This window comes from Biomphalaria glabrata, chromosome 13 (assembly GCF_947242115.1).
Source record: "Biomphalaria glabrata chromosome 13, xgBioGlab47.1, whole genome shotgun sequence".
Classification (NCBI taxonomy): domain Eukaryota; kingdom Metazoa; phylum Mollusca; class Gastropoda; family Planorbidae; genus Biomphalaria; species Biomphalaria glabrata.
In genome coordinates, this window is record NC_074723.1 from 31,975,590 (window position 1) to 32,000,832 (window position 25,243).

Consider the following 25,243-nt stretch of genomic DNA (forward strand, 5'->3'; position numbering starts at 1 on the left):
TGTTTGAAGCTTTCAAAAAAAAGTGTAGGGGACTCCAAAAAACTCTGCCCCGAGGCTTCCACATCCTTTAATCCGGTCACTAGGTGCATATTAAAGCTAACATAACGAGTTCAGTTTTTATCACAAAGTTCCAAGTCCTTCGACGAATGACCACTGAATAGTTAAGGCCGCTGACCAGTCATACATGTTAATTACAGGGTTATACTCTGCTAAGTCATTATGTAAATACTTAAAATATAATGTCTGATTGGTAGTTGGAACCAGCGTAAGTGTATATTTCATTTCTATTGTCGCTGTGCGTTTTTTTTTTATTCACAAGTTTAAGACAAATTTCCTCGGAGATAATAAAGGTTATTATTATTATTATTATTGTTATTATTATTATTATGAACGATCACAACTAAGCTGCGTACACATAACTGACAAATAACAATAGCTCTAGTGATCGATCAATTTGCTACCCAAACCCTGTTTATTATGAGACAACCATTTACGTCTGCTGAGAGTTAACGCTGAGTGATCTCCCCTTTTTTAATTTGCCAAACCAACCCAGAATAAACATCTTAACTATATCCAAAATTATCCAAGACCCAGACATAAAGATTATTTCGGACTACCAGTTACCCGTGGAACTCAATAAGGTCTAAAAATACAAATTTGAGATCCCCTGCTATAGGTAATGCCAGTACGGAGAGTCATATCTAAAAATAGAAAGCGGTGTCTCAATGGGAGTGGGTCTTTTCTGGTAATACCACTTGTATGGCTACATCCTGGATCTCCCATGACACCACACAATTCTGGACATAATCTGTGTCAGGGCTAGATTTTTTTTTTAAACGCCCAGCGGGATTTTTAATGATCTCAGCTTTTAGGCCTGCACGTCATTCGTTCAACTAAAATGTATGACAGAGTATACACACCATAAGTCAATAAGATTAGTTATTGGCAGCCATATCTCTAATAGACTGTACTCTTTATTTGTTAACTCTTAAAATAAGAGTCTCTTTTTTTTGGAAGACCCTCGACAGATAAATAAAAAGAAGAAACAGAATTCTACTCACGAAACAATACGAAGATTTAAAAAAAACAAAAACGAAACAGATTTCTACTCACGAAACAATACGAAGATTTAGTGCCTACCTAAGCTTAACCAAGACAACCATTTTGTTGAAATTGACAGTGGGGTAAGTTGTAAGCACATTTTTTTTAAAGTTTTGATCTCTATAAAAGTTTTTTTATTATAAAAGTTAATCTAAATGTAAATCTAAATGTTTATGATTATTTTAGAAAAGAAAAAGTTGAATGTTTATTTTTTATGATCCAAAAATAGCGAAACAAAATGTGCATTCGTCTTTAAATTAGTAAATAAATATATAAATTAATCATCTATGGCATAATTACGGTAATATGGCTGACTACGCAATGTTGGCTTTACACCTAGATATAGTCTCAAGCAAAATTATTTATTTATTTATCTTCTTATTATAAAGGTCAAACTAAAGTTTTCCCCGTGTGTCCGACGAGCCAGTAATTCATTTCTCAGCGATATACATCAACTGTTAAATTTCTTGGAAAATCGTTAGAACCGTTTATGAGATCAGGTTTGTGGATCCAGGTTCCATTAAGTTCTGACTTTAATAAAGGTATTTGAAAAAATGATTTGATAAATGTATTTATTTCAACCAAATGTAATTATTTCTGCAAGGGAACAAAAAATTAAGAGGTTCGACAAATATACCTGGGGACGAGGTGACTGAGCGATAAATCGCTTTGTTTCCGAGCTGGGGTCCTGGGTTCGAATCCTGGTGAAGACTGTGATTTTTAGTTTCGTGATCTTTGGCCAGCCAGCTCTAATGGGCACGTGACATTACATCCTCTGCCCCATAGATCGCAAGGTCTGAAAGGGGAACTTTACTTTACAAACAATAAGGCTTGTCTTCGAGTCCGAAGATTAGTGAGGAACGCAGTACTTCCCGTGGCTAGGCAGCCCCAGCTGTGACCTACATATTTTGCCACATCCAGGGCAAGCTTAAACATTGTCTGCCGGTGGTCGATTAAGATTTTCTTTTCGCCGTCTGCCTCTGTCCTCGAATTTTCTTTTGGTCTCAAATGTGTATCAAGATAATGACCTTTAGGTCAACTAGTTCTGAACAGGATATGGGAGGGGGGGTACCTTGATTGCGAAGTAGGGAGAGGGTAGAGCGATTTAAATTTTGGCACCTTTTTAAGCATTTTCTAAATCTTGCTGCGCCTATTGAATGTTAGAGTATAAGATGCATTGTTATTATCTTGGGAAAAAAATATAATACATACACGGATATATTTACTCTCTGACGTCTGACAATAGTGGCCTGATGGGAGCTGACTGGCTGTACTAATGGACCTGTAGATAGGTTCATCTATTGGACCGCCTGGTTGTTAATACATGAATGAGTAATGTGCCAGAAACATGAAGATCTAGAAACTATAATGGCTATTATTAACTCTTTCTCTCCGTAATTATTTACAACATTCTGGTGGATTCATCGCTGGTATCGTCAGTTAGGAGAGAAAGAGTTAATACAGTTAATTTGCGATGAGGTCAACGAAAGAAGCACGAAGACACATCTAGAACATAGTAGATGCCGGAGTTTAAAAGAAAAAAAAATACAATGGGTGTGTCTGACCTAAAGCCTACATTGTACTTAAGCACTATCTACCTGGACTATACAAGGAGCCGGATAGAAGAAAGGGGGGGTAGGGTGGTGGGGAAGGGGAGGGTACAGCTTTTATCTATACAACTTTGCGAATTTCAAATTTCGTGTCCGGTTTGTGAGATAATCCTTAAGTAGCGCTGTATCCGTTAAACGTTGGCATAGAGTGTGTGACTGTATGACCTGGATGCAAGGCGTTGTGATACAAAGGAAGATGTAAGTGTACAGTCTATCTCCTAGTTTTAGTTCTTACATTTCGCATGAAATCCAATTCAGCGATTGTAAGTAGGCCTATATGCAATTAGTTCTTTTTCATGTGATATATATATTTGTAAAAAGAGAGAGTTGGTAGGTAAGCATGTTGAAATAGATAGATAGATAGATAGATAGATAGATAGATAGATAGATAGATAGATAGATAGATAGATAGATAGATAGATAGATAGATAGATGGATGGATGGATGGATGGATGGATGGATGGATGGATGGATGGATGGATACATACATACATACATACATACATACATACATATATACATACATACATACACACACACATACATACACACACACATACATACATGCATACTTCATAGATAGATAAAGTATCATATTATAATTATATAAAATAAATTTATACAATAAAATAACATTTAGAATTTACTATATGCAATTACATTTTTTTTTCAAATTATATATTTTTATGTATTATTTATGTTTATATTTCAGTGCAATAGATTTAGAATTCAAGATAGAGCGATATTTCCCAAGAAAAGGGTTGAAGTTTGACTCATAGAAGTCTAAAGTATTGCTACACTTTGACTACATTGACTACCACCTCAGGCTCGCTGTCTTTTTTGTTTTTAAACTTGTGGTCTACATTAAACTAAACACTGAGAATGTCCAGGCGTAAGAACGGTTTGTTTGGAGACCAAAAGTCTCAGCCCACAAATGTTTCTCTGACTTCCTTCGCTGGAAACGACAATGCTGGATACGTCAACGACGTGAATGGTAGCGACAAGGTCGGCAACGGCATCTCTGTCCTCTCAGACTATGTCCTTCAGCCCGGTGGGGCAGGAAAGAACGGGGATGTTTTCTCGGAATCCGGCATACATCCGGCCGGAGACGCATCGTCGACGCCTAATGGGGGAGCTCCAGCGGTTCAAAAGCAGATTTCCACGGTGGAGATGAAGCGATCTATCAACCTCTTGCACTGCACGGCCATCATGGTGGCCGTCACCGGACATTCTTCCATATTTGTCTCGCCTTCTTCTATCATGGGTCAGACTGGCTCCATTGGCTCGGCTCTGATCGTCTGGTTAATCGGAGGTCTCATCAACGTAGGCACTGCCCTTTGCTTCGCCGAGCTGGGTACCATGTACCCTAAGGCCGGTGGCCCGTATTCGTACACCATGAAAAGCTTCGGACCTCTGATGGGATTTCTGATCATGTGGGGTTACACAGTCCTGATTGCCGGGCCCTTTTGGGCCTTTCTGGCAAACACAGCGGCTTTGTATATAGTAAAACCGGCCTTCCCCAATTGCCAGACTGAAGATATTAAGACAGCGGTGAATCTTTTAGCTGGCTGGATCATGAGTAAGTTGTTATATTTTTGTCTTTACTAACCAACTGACCCGGCGTTCCCCGGGTTAATTTTTAAAACAAAAAATTATTCTTTAAAGGCTTTAGTTTTTACTTAAAATGACAAGAAAAAAAAGAAATTATTAACAAAATGAATTTCTATATCTCTAGATTTCCCAAACTGTTCCGCGGAACCCTAGTGTTCCGCGTGGCCTTAATCGGTTTTCCGTGAACTACTGGAATAATCGATAAATGACAAGAAAAAAACAACAACAAAAAAACAACTTCAGAAATGAATTATTAAAGATATATCCCGACACTTTTCAGCTTTAAACAACGCCATAATGTACATTCTTGTTAATGTTGCAATTAAAATCTAGTATCCTTACTTTATCTAACATAAATCCAATGAAAACATAAAATATTAAAACCATACAGAATAGTCTATCCCATTTTCTCTGTCTCATAGAACAGGCGATACTACCTACGACTCTCTTTATTAGACCTCTATAATAAGAAAAATTAATTAACAATGAAATCCACAAACATTAATACTGTCTTGACGCTAAAGCATTTCCCAAAAATTAATTTTTGTTTTCTTAGTTCAAATACCCACTAGTAATAAGCCTAATCCCATTCACGAACGGGTTAAATTTTTAAAACGTGTTTGGAAATTTAAAAACAAGTCATAGGTGATAAATTATTCTTCAACTCACAAAAAAATAGAACAATAAATTTACATCAAAGTTGGAGTCGGGACTTGATAGACATGCTAAATTAAAATGAATCGACTCCGTAAAGCAATAAGAATGATTGATATTTGACATGGAAATAACATGTTGGCTGGTTGTTTACTTTAGAGGGACATGGTGGTCGAGTAGCGAGGCTCTTAGCGTCCTAACCAACAGTCTCGATTTTAAAACCTGGTGGGGACTGGGATTTTGAGCGTCCGGAATTTTACGGACGATGTTAGTTGGTTCGCTCACATAGCCACTCACAAAGCTTTTATCAACTCTGTCTGGAATCTTGTACACGTTATTTCTACCACTTTCCATTCTCAGATCACGTTAAAACTTTGCTCAATTATTCATTGTACCTGACAAAACATAAATCAATCAAAAAAATAAACCTATTTATTTATTAATTGTTTGTAAATAGTTATATTGTTTGATATCGAATTAAGGGGAATAAATGCTACTTAATGTGATGTGGGTGTATATATGGATTTATACCCCTTATTACTTTTTGTCACTTTTTTGTTTCCTCCCACTTGCCATTTTCCGATCAAGTTGAAGTTTTGGCATAATTTTTCATATTCAATGAAAATAAACGAATCAATTCAAAAATTAACAATTAATTACTCTAATATCAGAAATGAATTAATTTGGTTTTATATAGCAGAAAGAGAGCTAAAACCTGCAAGCTTGAGCGGTTCTTTTCTATAGATTAGTTTGTTGTTGTTTTTGCTTTTTTCAAGTATTCCTTTTTTCTTTTGTTTGTTATATAAATGCTTTTAAAAAGCCATCACGGAAACCTTGCCCTAAATACCCCTCCGAGTGATTAGACTTAGACCGTAGCGCAGCTAAACAAAAGCAATTGGTAATAATTGCTCTAATGGCAAAGATTCATTACTCTTACTCTAGATCGTTTACAAATTAATTGAATGAAACAGACCCAACCAACGACTTAGCTGAGGTTAAGGCACTGATTAACATGCATGACTAGATTGACTCTAGGATACGCGTAGGGCATTAATTATCTTCTCTGTAATTTATGAGATATGATAATGAAAACAAAAGGAACGAAAAAACCCTCCATAAATTAACTAATGTCTTGCCAACTAGGTCTCTACCCATACTCCTACAGCCCGCCCAGCATTCCACTTAACGGAAGTGTTGCCATGGAATGTTTTTTTTTTGTACTCCCTTCAGTTGTTGTTACTTTAATCAGTCGTGATCGCCAATAATCAATCATATAATATACAGTAGTTAAACATCTAATGTAACAAATCAAGACTCAACACACACACTTACATGTATTACACACAGCTGCACATATTTACACCTGCACACTCACACACACACACATGACACTTATCTGCAAGTCATTGTTTTCTTATAATTGTTTCACTATGGATTAAGTGACGCTTACACCTGCCTTCAGGCGTACCTCTATGTCCGTGTTACAGTTCACCTATACATCCAACCTTGCGGGGGATTCCCCTTATCCTACTGTTTACCCCCACGTCACAGTAATCTACATCCGGGATTCCTCGCTTTCTAAATATAGCACAGTTTCTTGCTATCAGAACCTTACCTGGCCCACCTTTCCGAGACCATGAACGACTGACGCAGGCTAGAATTTCCAACCTTCATACTGCTCAGTTTGTTTTTCTATATTTCTACTGGGCACCTCATCCTGGTCTGGGGGTAGCAATCCATCCGTGTTAAAGGACGAAACTAATCCAGCATTTCAAACATAACACACTGAAGATTATGACTTCTATTTCTCTATTTGTTTTGGCAGACTTAAAAATATGACATGATTGATACCGTATATATAGTCTCTGTCTCTCCCTCTCTTTTATCCTACTCTCCCTCCCTCTCTCTATCTCTCTCTCTCTCTTTATCTCTCTTTCTCTCTTTATTTAGTTCGATATCTCTCTTTATCTCTCTTTCTTTATCTCTATACCACTCTATTTATTTACTTCTCTCTCTCTCTCTTTATCCCTCCCTTCTATTTATCTCTCTTTATCTCTGTCCCTCTCTACTTATTTCTCTTCCACTCTCTTTACCCCTCTCTCTTTATCTTACTCCCTCTCTTTATCTCGCTCTCTTTATCTCTCTCTTTCTGTGGCATTTTATGTTCCGAGAGACGATCATTACCCTTTGCAACTTCTCGTGTGGCTGAAGAGACCAACAAAGCTGTGGTATCTGTAATCACCAGGCACTGTTGCACTGTCAGCCGTCTATCTACTTCGTACCAAGCACTGTTGCACTGTCAGCCGTCTATCTACTTCGTACCAGGCACTGTTGCACTGTCAGCCGTCTATCTACTTCGTACCAGGCACTGTTGCACTGTCAGCCGTCTATCTACTTCGTACCAAGCACTGTTGCACTGTCAGCCGTCTATCTACTTCGTACCAAGCACTGTTGCACTGTCAGCCGTCTATTTACTTCGTACCAGGCACTGTTGCACTGTCAGCCTTCTATCTACTTCGTACCAGGCACTGTTGCACTGTCAGCCGTCTATCTACTTCGTACCAGGCACTGTTGCACTGTCAGCCGTCTATCTACTTCGTACCAGGCACTGTTGCACTGTCAGCCGTCTATCTACTTCGTACCAAGCACTGTTGCACTGTCAGCCGTCTATCTACTTCGTACCAGGCACTGTTGCATTGTCAGCCTTCTATCTACTTCATTGTGTACGCCATTTGCAAGCCAGAACCCTTCCCTTTATGCTTGCAATCTATGTGGATCTATCCAGTGCCTCTTATACCCAGCTGTGTCAATTTTAAAGTTTAACACATTATTTTAACATAACATTTTAGCATTAAAGGTCTTATGAAAATTTAAGGACTCTTTTTAAAAGTTGCAAAACCCCCCCAAAAATGGATCCTTTTTTTTATTCTAAGATATTGTTTTAAAATAGATCGAATGCTTTTTACAGATATTTGTTAATATGTCACTTTGAAAACATAGAAACAAGATCATATACATCCGAGTACCGTAACGTACGCGTACACAGGTTTACACACATTCACACAACAACACACTGACAGACCTAGTCATCAACAAACACTTTCACACACACACACACACAAAAAACATTCACATATCAACGCCATTTATACACTGTTATTCACACACACACACACACACACTTGTATACAAACAATTGCTCACACATTTACACTCCGATTCACAAGTAATTTATCATATTTACATACATGTACACAACACACACACATATGCACTCACATTTACACACGTTTGCACATCTATTCACATACAAATTTATTCACATGTATACACATTTAAACGCACATTTGCACGCATTTGTCTACAAACATTTGCACACACATTTAAAGCTATTCATATATACATATTTAAACATATTTGCAATCAGACATTCACAAATACCTCTCAACCTGTCGAGTGAAATAAATCCACGAGGATAGTGTCATCTGTTCTCATTAGTGCACACTTGACTGTGAGTTTAAATGAGTGAGTAGCTTAGTGAGTCATACTTCCTGGTTCACAATACACAATGGACACCTCCTCAGTCTTGACATAGTTTGCATATCAAGTGTTTTTAGAAATCTTCTCGACTCACATGCACACACATACACATACGATGGCTGCCTGAGCGTGTGGTATGCGCGCTGGACTGTCGCTTGTTAAACTAAACACTTAATAACTTTAAACAACGCCAACACTATAACGCCAGATTCAAGAGTCTATTTATTTACACACTCTCACAGTACACAACACTCTCATATGAAGTTTCTTAGCAAGGGGAATAACTCTACATACTAATAACAAACACATACACATAAACACAATGTCAACAGCTCGGACTTCTAGATGTTCCCGGGTTCATACCCTGCCCGCTGGCATCCTCCGTCGGGAGGTTTGGACTAGGGAGTAAATTATTTTCAACTCTGAAGGAATATCCGAAACATGTAAAACATTTTACAAACATACTAAATAGTTTGTTTTAATAATATAATTTATCTGTATGTATGTACGCCAATCGTGAGCACCATATGAGCCTAGGTGGCTAAAGTCTAGATACGCCTCTTAATCTACTTTATGTTCACTTCTGACACCATTTAAAAAAAACAAAACTCTAATGAGTTTGGGTTTTCCCATGCACCGTATTAAGACCACGGCGATGTCGGCTAATAAAACGTTGGTTTGTTTCATCTGCCTTAAATCTTGTTAAAGGAATAAACGCCAAAAATCGGATATCTAAAAACTATTAGAGCGTTTCGACTTTCCATCTTTTAATGAAATATTATTGTAAACATGTAATATTAATGGCTCCTAATTACAGGACAATAAAATATTAATAATTATTGACTTTTGTCGTCAGAAAAATAATTAAGCTGATCTGGGGAAAAACATCTGTGAAAAAATAATATAAACTAGAGCAAAATTTAATTACTAAAATGTCAGTGTCACAAAACAATGATGTCACTAAGGCCGTTGATCCCAATTAAATCTATGCTTTTATTTTGCTACTAAAGATTTAAGTGTGCAGGTCAATGATCCCTTCTAATGTTAATTAGCTCCTCATAATCTATTTGTAATCTTGTCCCTAGGCGTTGGTCCAAATGGCTTAAATTAATGGAAGGACAGAGGATAAATTGCTAAGTCATGGTGACTCGGCCATAACTTTCTGGTATGTCCTGACTGACTCCTGACTCACCGAGTTCCGTGATATCTTATGAATTATAAGGTTCGTTTAGGACTAATTTCAGTATGAAGCGACTACCGTGACCAACCTATACAGTCAAACACTCCCACAAAGACTTTATCACATATACACATTTCCTGAAGTTTGGGTTAACTTATGATGCGGCATCGATGAAGACATGTCTTTGAAAGAGAGTCAGAAGTGGGTAGAGTCAGAAGTGGGTAGAGTCAAAAGTGGGTAGAGTCAGAAGTGGGTAGAGTCAGAAGTGGGAAGTCGATGAACATTAAACAAGCAAAAGATAATCTTCTTTTGAAAAAAAATATATATATTAGGGGAGGAACCTCATAATCACTGCTATATATCTCAGTACTGCAGGAATAAGCTTCTTTTTTTCCTATATAAAACAAAATTAAGAAGTTACCTCAAATTGACTAACTGATTAGTTAATTTTTTATTGATTCGTGTATTCAACTTTATATGATAATGGGAGAAAACATGTATATAATACGTAATAAGGGGACTAACGCCATATATATACCGGCACATTTCTAAATTAGTAGCATTTATTTCCCTTATTCGATACCAAAACAAATAATTAATTACCTAATTTGCTAATTTTTATATTGATTCATGTTTTGTTAGATAATTGTTTGAAGTTTCAACTTGGTTCACTCTCTTTTCCTCTCTATCTTTTTCTTAACCTCTCTCTCTCTCTCTCTCTCTCTCTCTTTTTCTTTCAAGGTATTTCTCCCTCTTTTTCTCTTTATTTAAAGTTCTTCCTCCCTCTCTTTCTCTTTCTTTAAAGTTCTTCCTCCTCTCTTTCTCTTTATTTAAAGTTCTTCCTCCCTCTCTCTCTCATTATTTTAAGTTCTTCCTCCCTCTCTCTCTCTCTCTTTCTTTCTCTCTTTTTTATTCTAATCATACTCCTTCTCCATTGCTTCAATTTTCGCATTTAAAATAGTTCTCTTTCTCTCTTTCACCTCTCTCTCTATACATGTTCTTCTCTCTTTCTCTTTATATTCTTTTTTTTTCTATTCATCTCTCTTTCAACTTTTTTTTTAGTTTTCCATTCCAAATTTTTGTTCTTTCATTCTTAAGATACTCCTCGGTCAATCTATCTTTCATATCCTGGTCACTTGGTCCATCATTCGGTCATCTACCTCTTCCAAGTGAAATCACAGAAATCTCGTTAAAATTGTATCCCCCTCCCCCTCCCCGCCCGCCCCCTGAGATTGCACTAAACAGCAATAAAATAAAATATCTGAACTCTAAATACTCATTACTCATACAAATTCAATATTACTTTCGCAAGCGGGTCGCCCCGGGCGACATGATTTCTGTCCGTAAGAATCATCCCTCCACATTTTTTAATCGCGGGTCTTGTGGGTATTGCTGTCTTGTCTTGCCCCGCCCCCTCCCCTCTCCCGTTTCCCCAGGCCACAGCACGGTCTCAATGTCGCATTTGTTTACGACGCTGTGATAGAACAGAGTATCATCTAACATGCATCTCTTAGCGACAACTTTGCGACATTGACTTCAGGGGAAGGCAATTCACTTGATTTGTATTATTTATTCATGAATGTTAGTTATATAACTAGCTTTGAGGGTCGGTTGATCTGATCAAATCTTTCTCTGTGATTATTGAGATCTACTTTTAACGAATCGATAACGCATAATTGTGTGTATGTCGTGGATAATGATACACTTGCGAATAATTTAGAAACTTATATTGATTTTATTAGAACTAAAAAATTGAACTAGAGATTACTAGAAGGAAGACTGACTTTTTTTTTAATTCAGAGGGTCGTCTGGGAAAGGATCAATCAGAGATCGTACTTTACGTAAAAATATTCTGGAGATTTATTTGTAAATAAGTTCCCCATTCAGACCATGCGATCTAAAGGCCAGAAGAAGTAAAGATCATGTTTTTTTTAGCCCATGGTTAAAGAGGGTGCCATGTGGCCAGCACAACGACCAACTGCCTTTAATTTTCCCCAACTAATGTCAGGTACCCATTAGAGCTGGGCGGACTCTGAGGCACCCTAAAGATCCCGGAATTAAAAATCCCAATCTTCGCCCTTTTATGACTATACTCTCAGTGAGTAGACTAACAGATTGTCCTTAGCATTTTTTGATGGTATCCACCAATTGTATCTGATGTTTTCCGTGACTTTTTCTTCCTGGTATTCTGCTCTGTAGGATTGTGCTTCAAAGGACATTGCCCCTGTAACGTTATCATGCCATCTGAGTTTTGTTAACTTGAACTATGCTCATAGCGTGACGTCAGAAGCAATGTTTGTGTTTCAAATAGATGAATTTAAAAACAAAAAATTCCTTTTGAAGTCATTTATCATAATGTTTTGTTCTTTTTGCTACTTGGCTTTGTGTGCGTGTGTGTATTCCCACTTTGCTACTTGAAGCTAAGACAAGTTTTACAGCTACCACTCATTTTGTTTGCTATCTCCTTTACACTCTCATTCTTCTTTCTCTCTTTGTCTCTCTCAATATCATTTTCATTGGATTACGTCTCCCTCCCCCATTCTTTTCTCTCTATTTCTTTCTTCTCTTTTCTCTTCTCTCTATTTCTTTCTTCTATTTTCTCGTTTCTTTTCTCTCTTTTTCTTTTTTCTTTTTTCTCTTTTCTTTTTTTTTTCTTTCTTTCTTTTTTTCTTGTTTCTTTTCTCTCTATTTCTTTCTTCTCTTTTCTATTTTTCTTTTCTCTCTATTTCTTTCTTTTCTTTTCTTTTCTCTCTATTTCTTTCTTCTCTTTTCTCTTTTCTTTTCTCTCTATTTCTTTTTTCACTTTTCTGTTTCTCTATTTCTTTCTTCTCTTTTCTATTTCTCTATTTCTTTCTTCTCTTTATACATTCAACGAATTCTCTCTCTCTTCTTCTTCTTCTTTTTCCTCTCCATTTTCTTTCTTTCTTATCTTCTTTCCTCTCTCCCGTCTCTCTCTCTCTCTTGTCTTAGTCTCTTTTCTGTCTTCACATCTTTCTTCTACCCAAATTTGTCTGTTTACATTTTTTATTCTTTGTATTCTTTCCCTCCGCACTCCCACTCTTCATCTGGTGAAAAGATGAAAGACACCATCAATGTATTACTTTTGACCCACTAGCAGTAACCCGGCCACACTGGGGTTGGACAAAGTTAGTCTCAGAACGGTCATTTCATAATTGATTGTGTGCGTGTGTGAATACATTTTAAAATTACATTAAAAGACTTTATGTACTCCGTGTGTGAGTGTGTGTGTGTTTTTGGGTGGAAATTTACACGACTTATTTTCAATACCTTTTAAGGATTGTTTGATATCCATCAAATTATAATTTAATATTTTTTACGTGGTTTATTTTATTATTATTTTTTTTTGTTCCTTTTTTTTTTTTGGGGGGGGGGGGGGGCTTTGTCAGCAGGTATTCTAACGCTATATATATTTCACTAGATTTAGGTATATTTTGATTTGCGTATTCTGCTTAAGTAATATTTTTGTTCTAGAAGCAAAATTTTATTTAACAAATGGGGCCATTATGACTAGTAAAACCTAGTGACATAAATCTTACTCATACCTCAACAAAATTCAATGTCATAGTCACCAAAGCTGATGTTGGTTCGTAGCTCCAAACAGCAAATACAACTAACTGACGTAGGCGTATGAATTTCTTTATGAAGTGAACTTGAAAAAACAAACCTTAATACAACTTTTACTTTAAAATTTACACAGACACAGGTCCAACTTAAATATATGTAGAAACACAAATGAAATGAAAAATTTAACAGAATACAACTCACCAAAAACACGTCTTTATGTCAAACATCTCCTGCTAGTCTTTCAACTTCAACTTTCACACCAGTCTTTATTCATTACGACAGACCCTCTCGTGGTTTCATCAGAAACGCTCCAGCCTACACAACCTAAGACATCCGCTCCCCTTTTCTCAGAATTACATCAGAAATTCGCTCACAAAACCCATTACAACTTCTTCAGTGCTCGTTGGCTTGACAAGAATGATAGCAGCTTACCTCTCGGTTACCAAACATTCCTTTACCGTTTTTAGTCGGACTGAACGCAATGTCACGTGTTGCAGGTCTCAGTTTTTTCTTTGTTTACAAAGCTTATATCAACTTTGTCTGTGTGGTAAAAAGTGTGTACACGTTATTTCTCCCACACCCATTCTCTGATCAAGCTAAAACTTTGCACAATTATTCTTTGACATAGAAAAGACATGAATCAATAAAAAAAGTAACCAGTCAGACAATTAATTACTGGTAATTCATTATTTTGTTAAATAGCAACAAGGGAAATTAAAACTTCATAATCCACAGATTTGGCTAAATTTGTTGGGTTTAGTTCTTTTAAATAATTGCTAACGCTATTTCTCCCTCGCGCATTCTCCGATCAAGTTGATTATTTCAACAATTATTTATCTTACCTAAAAAAAACATGAATTAGTAAACAAAAAATACTCAATTAGTAAATTAATTATTGGTACTAAATTGTTTTGTTGGAAATCGAATACGAGAAATAACTTGTACATTATTGGTAGATATCGTTTTAAGGACTGGGTTCTTCCCCTTTAGATATGCTTTGTTGTTTTTTTTTAAGGATTTTTAAAAACATTTTGCTTGTATTTGTTCCCTAGTCACGCTGGTCGTTCTAAACTGTGTCTACATGAAGTATGTCACCAAAGTCCAGACTCTGCTCTCAGCTTCGAAAATCTTGGTGTTGTTGATTATAATTGTGTCCGGTATCTATAATCTGGCTATAGGTGAGTCTACCTGTCAGGTGAAAATAGCTACTTAAAACCTGGTCTTATGTGAGTCTACCTATAAATGATGATTTATAACTTGCTGATATATGTATCTATCTGTAAATTAAATGGGTGTAGCCTGGTCATTGGTATGTCTGCTTGTGATTGATATGTGAATATTTATTATCTGGCTATGAAAACGTATGTTTGTATTTTATATGTATTTTATAAGTATGTTTGTATTTTATATGTATTTTATATGTATGTTTGTATTTATATGTATTTTATATGTATGTTTGTATTTTATATGTATTTTATATGTATGTTTGTATTTTATATAACATCATTTATAGAGTAGCCATGATGAGTCTCTGTCTTTAATTTATTAATAAATATTTTTAACTTGGCTTTAGACTATATTTAATATATATGAATATTGATAGCCTGAACATAGGTGAGTCTGTAAAGTATATGCCTATGTACAAACTTGACTTAAAAAGTCACTTAAGTGGGTCTCAGCGTATCACCATCATCTTCATCATCTGTCACTTGAATTTCGTTTTAAGGGTGATGTAACAGTTCTCGTAACTAAATCGTTCCACTTTTCTTGGTCAGCAGCTGTTCTTAGCTGGACATAACGAGAGAGGCCGGTCCATTCTTTTACGATGTCCATCCAGTTTATCTTCAGACGACCCCTTTTTTTGTATCTCTATTAAGGCTTGTCTTCGAGCCCGAAAGATCAGTGAGGAATGCAGTATTTCTTTGTGCTCCATCCACTGTACCGTGAATAATGACTTTTGTTAGTGACCAAATATATGGTTAGAGAAAGATAATGTTATCTGAAATCTTCAACACAAGACCCCTAATTTGACTCGTTTCTTAGAAAATGTATTTGTTTCCATGAGTTCATTTAACAAAAAGTCTATTTACTTTCGTTTTGTGTTGTTTCTAGGAAAAACGGAAAACTTTGACGCCCCTTTTGAGAACACGACAACAGAACCTGGGAAATTTGCCGTGGCCATTTTTTACTCCATCTTCTCGTATGGTGGTTGGCAGGTCATGACCACCTTGTTGGAAGAGGTCAAGGATCCTTCAAGGTAAATGTTATTACTTAGCTTTCTAGTTCCTGCCCTGCGCCCTTACATTCAATTTGAGTGGTATCAAGTCATTATGAAGTTGTTTATGTCAGCAGACGACATTTAGCAGACGTCATTCCATTCTATACGTTGTTTTGGTTTGTTATACGGAAGTAGAGCCTAGTCAGGATGTGATGACAGTGAGTTCAAGGATCGAACATTTTTTTGTTCTTTTATTCAAATCATTAAGCATTTTAATTTCATTTCTTTAAATCCAATGACTAAGGAAGAGGAAAGCATCTAATTAGGCTAAACAGAACCAGCCGTGACCTACATATTTTTCCACAAGAAACGCAGACAAAGTTGTTGTCTGCTTAGTCCATTTAAATCATCTTTCTCTCTTATTTTTGGCGGTATATTTCTTTAAAGTTTTAAATGTTTGTTCTGCGGCCTTTTTACACGCTCTCCAGCTGTCTCTTCCAGAAGCCTTTTGGGGTCACATGTAGTCCTCTATGTCTCTATAGGTAAGATGATTCATGATCTGCGTTTCCGGCAAGGAGGGCCTTTGTTACACGCATTAAAGCCCGCCAATCAACAAAATGATTACCTACCATTTGGTCATTGCGAAGCACGCGCGACACCGTGATTTTCTTTCGCCCATAAATTAAGTGTCCAATAAAGATCAAGGTCTATTAAGTAATTAATTTTTTTCTTTAAATATGTTGGTCAGTCTAGTCTAATGAGAAGGCGGAAATCCAGTGTTTTGAAAAATTATCATCGTCTGATCCTCAGAGATCCTCCCAGATCAGTGTACATCTCTTTCGTTATCGTCATCTCTAAGTACATCATGGCCAACGTCGCCTACGTGACCTTAATGACCCCTGCAGAAGTCATTGCCTCGACAGCAGTAGCCTCGGTAAGTCAAAGGTTGTTTTTTTTTTGTATTTTCAGATTGTCTCAAGATGTTTACAGTAACATGTTTTGAAAGTTGTAGGAGGTGAATGTTAACTCTTTCACTCCGTGATTATTTACCACATTCTGTTGGAATCAACGCTGGTATCGTCATTTAGGAGAGAAAGAGTTAAGTCTGTCCTGGGATGTTTCAAGTTGTAGGAGCTGAATGTTAACTCTTTCACTCCGTAATTATTTACCACATTCTGTTGGAATCAACGCTGGTATCGTCATTTAGGAGAGAAAGAGTTAAGTCTGTCCTGGGATGTTTCAAGTTGTAGGAGCTGAATGTTAACTCTTTCTCTCCGTAATTATTTACTACATTCTGTTGGAATCAACGCTGGTATCGTCATTTAGGAGAGAAAGAGTTAAGTCTGTGCTGGGATGTAACTCCAGACTGATCTAATCCAATCACACATTGCATGCGTATTTGTGGCTTTTTGGCTAGCCGAAGGAAGCGTCCTGACATGTATATATAAACTCAGACCTAAAGAAGCGTGGTAGACGCAATGATACAATTAAACATTTCCCATGAACTCTCTATAAGGAAAAGCCCCGGAGAGGAATGGAAAACGAAAGTTGGAAACTTACGATTCTCTCACACTGGCGTAACCATAAAAACACAGTTTGGGGGCTTTTTAGCCGTCCAAAGTTCTGAATAAGAATTTAAATATTTTTAGATAGTTTCTGAGGGCGCGGTGGCTGAGCGGTTAAGCGCTCGGCTTTCAAACCTGTTGTCCCGGGTTCGAATCTCGAAGAAGACTGGGATTTTGAATTTCGTGATTTTAAGGGTCCTTCCAATTCGAACGGGTACCTGACTTCAGTTGGGGAAAGTCAATGTGCTGGCCACATGACACCATGGTCGTTAACCGTTGGCCAAAGCCCTATAGCTCAGAAGATCTGAAAGGGAAACTTTACTTTGATACTTACTAGGGCGAGACACAAGAAATTGGAGAATTGTTGCCAGATCCCCTGAGGCTAACCTATTCAGGACAAGTCAAGGTGAAATGTATTAAAGATCTTACTGATATTCGATATTTCAATATAATTTTTTTTATATAACAATGGGAATCAATACACTCCTTGTTATAAGAATATAAAGGCGTAATGGACTGGACATGACGTCTAGATTTGACATCTAGACTTGTTGATATTTCTTCTTGTATTCTCTAGTTTCTCGTCTGCTTGTATAACATCAACTTAACAAAACCCCCTCAAATCCTTTGTAACAGTGCTTCTCAATCAGAATTCTTCAATTTCTTACCTTTCAATATTTTTTTTTACGGCTATATGTTGAATCTTTGACACCACAAAAAAAGTTGACATTTTTAATTTAAAAAGGATTATAATCTAACATAGATCTGTCCGTAGTGACAAACTGTAAGAATTAGCATCTCGTTCATAGTTGAAGATGAACACGATCTAATTTCCCATGAACTTGAAGATGAACACAATCTAATCTCCCATGAACTTGAAGATGAACACAATCTAATTTCCCATGAACTTGAAGATGAACACGATCTAATTTCCCATGAACTTGAAGATGAACACGATCTAATTTCCCATGAACTTGAAGATGAACACAATTTAATTTCCCATGAACTTGAAGATGAACACGATCTAATTTCCCATGAACTTGAAGATGAACACAATCTAATTTCCCATGAACTTGAAGATGAACACAATCTAATCTCCCATGAACTTGAAGATGAACACAATCTAATTTCCCATGAACTTGAAGATGAACACGATCTAATTTCCCATGAACTTGAAGATGAACACAATCTAATCTCCCATGAACTTGAAGATGAACACAATCTAATTTCCCATGAACTTGAAGATGAACACAATCTAATTTCCCATGAACTTGAAGATGAACACAATCTAATTTCCCATGAACTTGAAGATGAACACAATCTAATTTCCCATGAACTTGAAGATGAACACAATCTAATTTCCCATGAACTTGAAGATGAACACAATCTAATCTCCCATGAACTTGAAGATGAACACAATCTAATTTCCCATGAACTTGAAGATGAACACAATCTAATCTCCCATGAACTTGAAGATGAACACAATCTAATTTCCCATGAACTTGAAGATGAACACAATCTAATCTCCCATGAACTTGAAGATGAACACAATCTAATCTCCCATGAACTTGAAGATGACTGTGAAAGGCGATTTTCATTTCGAAGGCGATGACACACTAGACAAGCGTTGATTGAGTTTACTACAGTCTTACCCGCTCTAATTAATTTTTTGCTGAACTTTATTATTTTTTTTAGCTGTCGACTATCCTCTTTGCCTCTTGGCAATCCTCTTTGCCTCTTGATGACGGTCTTTGCCTCTTGGCAATCCTCTTTGCCTCTTGGCAATCCTCTTTGCCTCTTGATGACGGTCTTTGCCTCTTGGCCATCCTCTTTGCCTCTTGGCAATCCTCTTTGCCTCTTGATGATGGTCTTTGACTCTTGGCCATCCTCTTTGCCTCTTGGCAATCCTCTTTGCCTCTTGATGATGGTCTTTGACTCTTTGCCATCCTCTTTGCCTCCTGGCCATCCTCTTTGCCTCCTGGCCATCCTCTTTGCCTCCTGGCCATCCTCTTTGCCTCTTGGCTAAAAGAACTGATAGTCACGGTCAGCACAACGGAGAAAGATCAAATGCAAATGATCTAAGTCTTGGGTGTTGGTTCCAAACTCCTTTATGGAGCTCTTGGGAGTATCCTTGTATTTCTTATGTTGACCTTCTTGAGAACACCTTCAAGCGCAAAGCCCTCCGCAGGAAGGTCGTTTAGGAAATAGATTATCAGACGATCTGGACTACATGTCCAGCCCATCGTCATCTAGACATGGATAGCATATGGTATGTTTTTAACTCTTTCTCTCCTAACCGACGATACAAACGTTGATGCCATCAGAATGTTGTAAATAATTACGGAGAGAAAGAGTTAAAGTGTGCCTCTCCCACACACAAACTGCAACAAGATTTCACCTCCTTTTCCTACCCAGCGATCCGTGGCGTATATGATACGGAGGTCACGTGTTTCTTTGGCCTATTGTTAACGAGAGTGTAATATAGCTAACACAACCACCAACCGCTTTTACTTTCCCCATGTATAGAGAACTCTACTGCGGTACTTTCTTAAGGGATGTATTGCCAAGGGAGTTAACCTTTACATGGCGATAAGAGTTCTAAATGTTCATTTTTATTTCCCTTGTTAATTGTATTTCATCACCAGGTACATTCTTCAAAATCGATTAATATCTCTTGGTGGTATTTAAAAAAAAATTATTCCTTTGTTCAGGCTGATGATAGAGGATACAGAAAAAAAACAGCGTAGCTAGGAAGTTGCTATCATTTTGGGGCAAAGGGGGCTTGACCATTTAGCGACTATGGATCATTTCATGGAAATGAGATGAATGCCTGGGCATTAGCTGTGGTGGAACGATGTCGCCCACACATCAGTTCCCCCCTCTCCACACAGCTGATGTATCCAAAGGAACGACAGTGCCGATACAGTTTGGGGTCAGTGGCGTCGCAGGCTCTGCCAGGGTGTAGCACTGGGTACTGCAAACTGCCTTAGGGTCGCCAGCTCCTGCTTTCCCATGATCGGGCACAGCTGCAAGGCAGCAGAGATCTGAACCTAGAGCCCTCCTTCTCCCAGATGGGTAGCCAGCCATGGCCAACGAGCCCCTCTCGCCCGAAGCCCATTGGCCAGCCGCTCGCCTTTTAAATAATATTTAATATTAAATGTAAAAACAAAATAAATCGAACACTCATTTGGGGGATTTTTCAAATTATCTCCCCTCTCCCCCTTTCTAGCAACGCCACTGCCCATCTATTTATATCTTAGTTCAGTTCTTTCTTTCTCCTTTTTTTTTTTTTTAAATTATCTGTTTTGTTTCTGGGATTTTAAAAAAGCAGTACATGTGTCTGGGAAAGGCTGGGGGGGGGGGGGGGATTGTTTACTTAAACATGTTAGAGTTGCACTTTTATTTGAGACTCTGTGACTAATGAAGCGAGACGTCACTGATTATAGAGTTAAACCTCCAGGACTTCCCTCCAGGAGACAGTTGTTGAATGCATCACTGGCCGCAGTGTAGAGTGCATATAATGTTCAGCTACATCATCTCTTTCTAGTTCATTTAATATGCTCGGTACTTCCTGCGCTTATCTGATCGTATCCATTCATATGCACTGAAATAGTCAACATGTCTTACACATTTGTTTACATGACTATGACCTTTACATCATGTGACCCGTAGATCGCTAAGTCTGAAAAGGGTACTCTACATTTCTTTAAATGGTTTAGATTGCAGACTTTAAACAGACTGGATGACTAATCAGCATTATTTGTTAAGGTGTCTGGTTGTTTAGATTTGAATCATTAATAATAATAATAATAATAATTGTTAATAAACTCTTAAGCCTCACCACTGCCACCATGTTAATATATTCTTAAATACGAGTATAAATAGATAAACGACAAATCGATTTACAAAGTGCACAGAAACTGTACTCAACCCAATTAGATAACGAACATATCACACACTTCCGCTAAGGCAACAAACTCTCACACAACATTATATCACATATCATCAATAATAATTATTCTTAAAGGAGGGGAGGGGGGGCGCTACAATGAATTTTTTTTTATTACTTTTAACGGAGGTTAGCCCTGGCAGTGCAAGAGGTTGAAATCTCATTCAATTCCATTATTATAATAACCTGTATTAGCCATGTGTCTATTGTATTAGAAACATATCGATGTAGATTGTAGAGTTTACATTAAAGGCTTGTAGCTTATAAATACAATTTAATATCAGTTGGTTGCTTTGCGACAGTGTTACCAGTTATATAGAGTCGATGTTTGTCGATCGGGTGAGGGAGAGTTAATACATTATGACACACATCTGACAGGGTCTCTAGTTTTGTTTTGAAAATCATATTACAAGTTACGAAGCCAGAATTCGAAGTGATCTAAATTCAAATAGAAAACTAGAGACCCTGGATCACTGTAAAAGCACAAATAAAACATTCATGTGTATTGTAAAATGTCATCTAAATGACATGACATTTAAGAGTCAAAGCCCTATGAAACACGTTCAGTTGTTGGAATAGAAACATACAACATTGAATGAAAGCTGAATATCTAACAAGCAAAGTATAAAAAATCCTTTTTAAAATAACAAACAAAGCTTGTCTAAAGGGAAAGAACTCCGCCCATAAAACTATATCATGATATCAAACAAAATAATAAATTACCAATAATTAATTGACTAAACGGGGACCATAACTCTAATTTTTATTTTTTATTAAACTACAGTAAATAATTGTTTAAAGTATCAACCAAGTCAAGAACACATGAGGGGAGAAATGGCATTATCAATTATTTAAGGGGAATAAACCCAACAAATTTAGCCATACATATATTTATTTATTTATGAATACTGAAGGATTAGTTTCCCTTCTTCGTATCAAACAAAATAATTAATTACTAGTAGTTAATTGAAAAAAACTTGTTTAAAACAACCTATTAGACAGATAGATGTACCAGCTGAGTCAATTTATAGCAGTTTTGTAAAATGTCTTTTTGAGTTTAAAAAAAAACAAACTAGAATCGGTTCATATTTTTCTAGCTCCTTTTTCCTTCGTGTTAAGTTTTTTCTTGGTTTTTGTGGGGTTTCTTTATCAAAAGTCGCTCTTTTGTATAGCTTTTGCACATTTTATGCATCTAATCTGACTCGGCACTGCTCTAGAGAATGAATTTGAGAAGCACTGGTCTAAATCTACTATCACTTGCAAGAGTTCACTTAGTATCGATGTAAATTAGAGACATCACTACTGTGTGGATCTGGTCTTTATACTCCTTGTTTTATTTAGGGCAGGGCGCTCTTGGGAACACAAATCTTCACTAACTGACTGGGTGCCCTGCGCCCCATCCGCGTTGACATTAGCGCCAGGCGTAATTAACACTTTATCAATGGCACCCGGATTAGTGGAGATGAAAGAGGCCTGGCGATTAATGGGCAAACATCATTACACGACTCTCTCTCTCTCTTACTCTCCCTCCCTCTCTCTCTCTCTTACTCTTTCTCTCTTTCAATTGCTGCATGTATCCATCCTCCTACTTTCGCCTACTCTCTCACTCTCTATTTTCTCTCTTTCTTTCGTAGGCTCACGTTCTCTTTTTCTCAATCTTTCTGTCTCTCTCTCTCTCTCTATATATATATATATATATATCTACCTCTCTCTCTTTGTTTCACTCATTCTCTTTTTAACTATCTACTTTTTCCTTTATGCGCTTTGTCTTTTTTCTTTCTCTCTTTTTATTCACTTCCCATCTTTGCCTCGGTCTTTTTAAATTCTCTACAACACTCTTTCTTTCACACATTCTCTCTCTCTTTTTCACTATATCTCTCTTTTTTTCACTCTCTCGCCTGCTTTCTTTCACACTCTTTTCTGTCTCTCTCTCTCTCTTTCTATCTCTCATTCATTGACTCTCTCTCACACACCTTTTCTCTCTTTTTAACTCTTTCAGTCCTTTTCTTTCACATTTTTTCTCGTTCTTTCTCTCCCCTTCTTTCATTCTCTCTGTCTCTCTGTCTCTCTCTGTCTCTCTCTGTCTCTTTCTGTCTCGATCGCTCGTGCTTAGTTTCTCTTTTTATCCTCTCTCTTTTCCGCTCTTTTCTTTCTCTCTCTCTTTCTCTCTTTGGCTTTCTGTCTTTTTCGCTTATTCTTTTTCTCTTTCACTGTCTCTCTCTCTCTCTCTCTCTCTCTCTTCTCATCTAATCATACTAATGAGTTTAGTTTGACAAGTAATTAACTATCGATGTCCTGGCACACATATAATACGGTCCATAAAACCTGCCACTACATTGAATCAGAACAAAAAAAGTGGGGGGTGTAGGGGAGGTGAAGTGTTGATATTTCAGCAGCGGAGGGAGAGAGGAGGCTTTTTTTGTTATAAATCAGGTCCGACTCTGAAATTCGCCCACGTGACCAGAGGTCAATACACCGTGTCCATATCCTTTCAATCGAAACATAAACTTAGAGAGTCGGTTATCGACCTGGTCACTAAACGGCCTCATAACACTAAGCTTAGTGGGAGATTTTCAGGGTCACTTATCAATGTCAAGGACGCTGAACAGATCTTCACTGTTGCCAACTAAATTAAAGTTACAAACGGAAAAGTCTAGTTTAGAGAGTATTTGATTCTGTACTGCTTGAAAGTGCGCATACACAAAAAAAGACAAATCTACGCTTCCTTTATTCTTTACACCGGATACACCCCAAAAAAAGCTTGCTATTTATGGATTTGCCAACATGTATGAAAATCTTGAATAGGAAACATTTGCGTTTCTTTCATTACCTTCAAGCTGTCATGTTGCCGGCACAACGACCGGCCGCTTTTTTTTGTTTTGCCAAATAATAAACCTTTAAACTGGGCGCTCGCGAAGAGGCTATGTAACCGAGACCAATGGTTTATGTAAGGTCTGAACACTGACCTACAACGTCACAGCCTGTGGGGAGGCTTAGACCAACAGCTCGTCGCCACGTCACAGGTCTGTACGATATGGCAAGGAGCTGATGGTTTAAACTGCCCACAGGTTGTGACGTTGCAGGTCAGTGTTGAGGCCTTCTGTAACGATTGGTCTCGGTATAACCCGGAAATAAAAAAAAATTTTGCTGATTGGGATAATCGTGTCTTTTTTGTTTTGAATAGTATTTTTAATTTGTACTTACATAAACTATCGACTAACGTAGTGAAATGTTTTAAAAATAAAAGATTTTGTTTTCTATTTTAATCATTTCTACTGTACAAGGACGTTGGTCTGGTTTTATTAACAAACGAAAATATAAATATAATTTGCTTCAAAGTTTCTTCATTCGCCTCCCTCCCCCTTTTTTGTATTGTTCCAGACAACCCCTCCCATCCCCCCTCCCTTACTTTTATCTCGCACAGTTTTTTAGGTATTCAATGTTTAATATGCTATTAATAACACGCGAATAAAGAAATACAACTTTTCATTTCTCTTGAAATGTTTTTTTTTAATGGAATATGATAGCGATTCCGTTTCTATGGCGACGTGTAAACAATATCAAGCGTAAAGTAAATAATACATAGGCCAGTGACGCACTATAAATTGTCTACATGATATGAGCTTTTGATATTTGAGTTTGATATTTGTTTTTTATTGCTCGTTAATATTAGCTGAGATTATTTTTATTTTAGAAGTCTTTGAACTCTTGTCTGTCAGCTTAAGGTACATCGTCCTATTGTAGAACTCTCAACACTGGTTCTAATCAGTGGCGTAGCTAGGGTGGGGGGATGAGGGGGAGAATTTGAAAATCTCCCCGGGCCATCACTCGAGGCGGGGCCAAATGGGATTTTTTTTACATTAGAAATTAAATATTACGCAAAATGCAGGGGCCCCAAAAGAGGTCAAGCCCCCTCGAGCCCCCAAAAGATGAAAAATTCCTAGCTACCCCCTGGTCATAATCACTGTTTTTAAACACTGTTCGAAATACTAGTTCTAATCAATGGATCTAAACACTGGCTTGGTTGTTGTACTGCAAACTATTGGAATGTTTGCAATCAAAATGATGCTCGCTAAAACAAGTTTATTTTGCAAGTGACAAACCTTACTTCGATTCAATGAAAACATTCACCCACAAAGCATGCCAACTAAAATTATACTTTTCAATTTTAAACATTAAATCAGCAATTAGCTACCACCCCTATCCCATATTAATTCCTCACTGTTGACA

At 37.2% G+C, this 25,243-nt stretch overlaps 1 protein-coding gene across 4 annotated transcripts in view; it reads left to right on the forward strand.

Moving 5' to 3' along the window:
- The first annotated feature begins 802 nt into the window (after positions 1 to 802).
- LOC106058195 (Y+L amino acid transporter 2-like) overlaps positions 803 to 25,243 on the forward strand; it is a 31,943-nt gene continuing 7,502 nt past the window's right edge. The window contains exons 1-5 of one of the 4 annotated variants that reach the window (XM_056008362.1): positions 803 to 1,191; positions 3,424 to 4,290; positions 14,334 to 14,459; positions 15,394 to 15,538; positions 16,310 to 16,433. In XM_056008362.1, coding sequence (XP_055864337.1) covers positions 3,594 to 4,290; positions 14,334 to 14,459; positions 15,394 to 15,538; positions 16,310 to 16,433 — 1,092 coding nt within the window. In that variant the 5' untranslated portion in view covers positions 803 to 1,191; positions 3,424 to 3,593. Of the gene's footprint in view, positions 1,192 to 2,777; positions 2,910 to 2,930; positions 3,046 to 3,423; positions 4,291 to 14,333; positions 14,460 to 15,393; positions 15,539 to 16,309; positions 16,434 to 25,243 lie in introns of those variants that run through there. The other 3 variants (XM_056008358.1, XM_056008359.1, XM_056008361.1) reach the window with 3 other exon arrangements.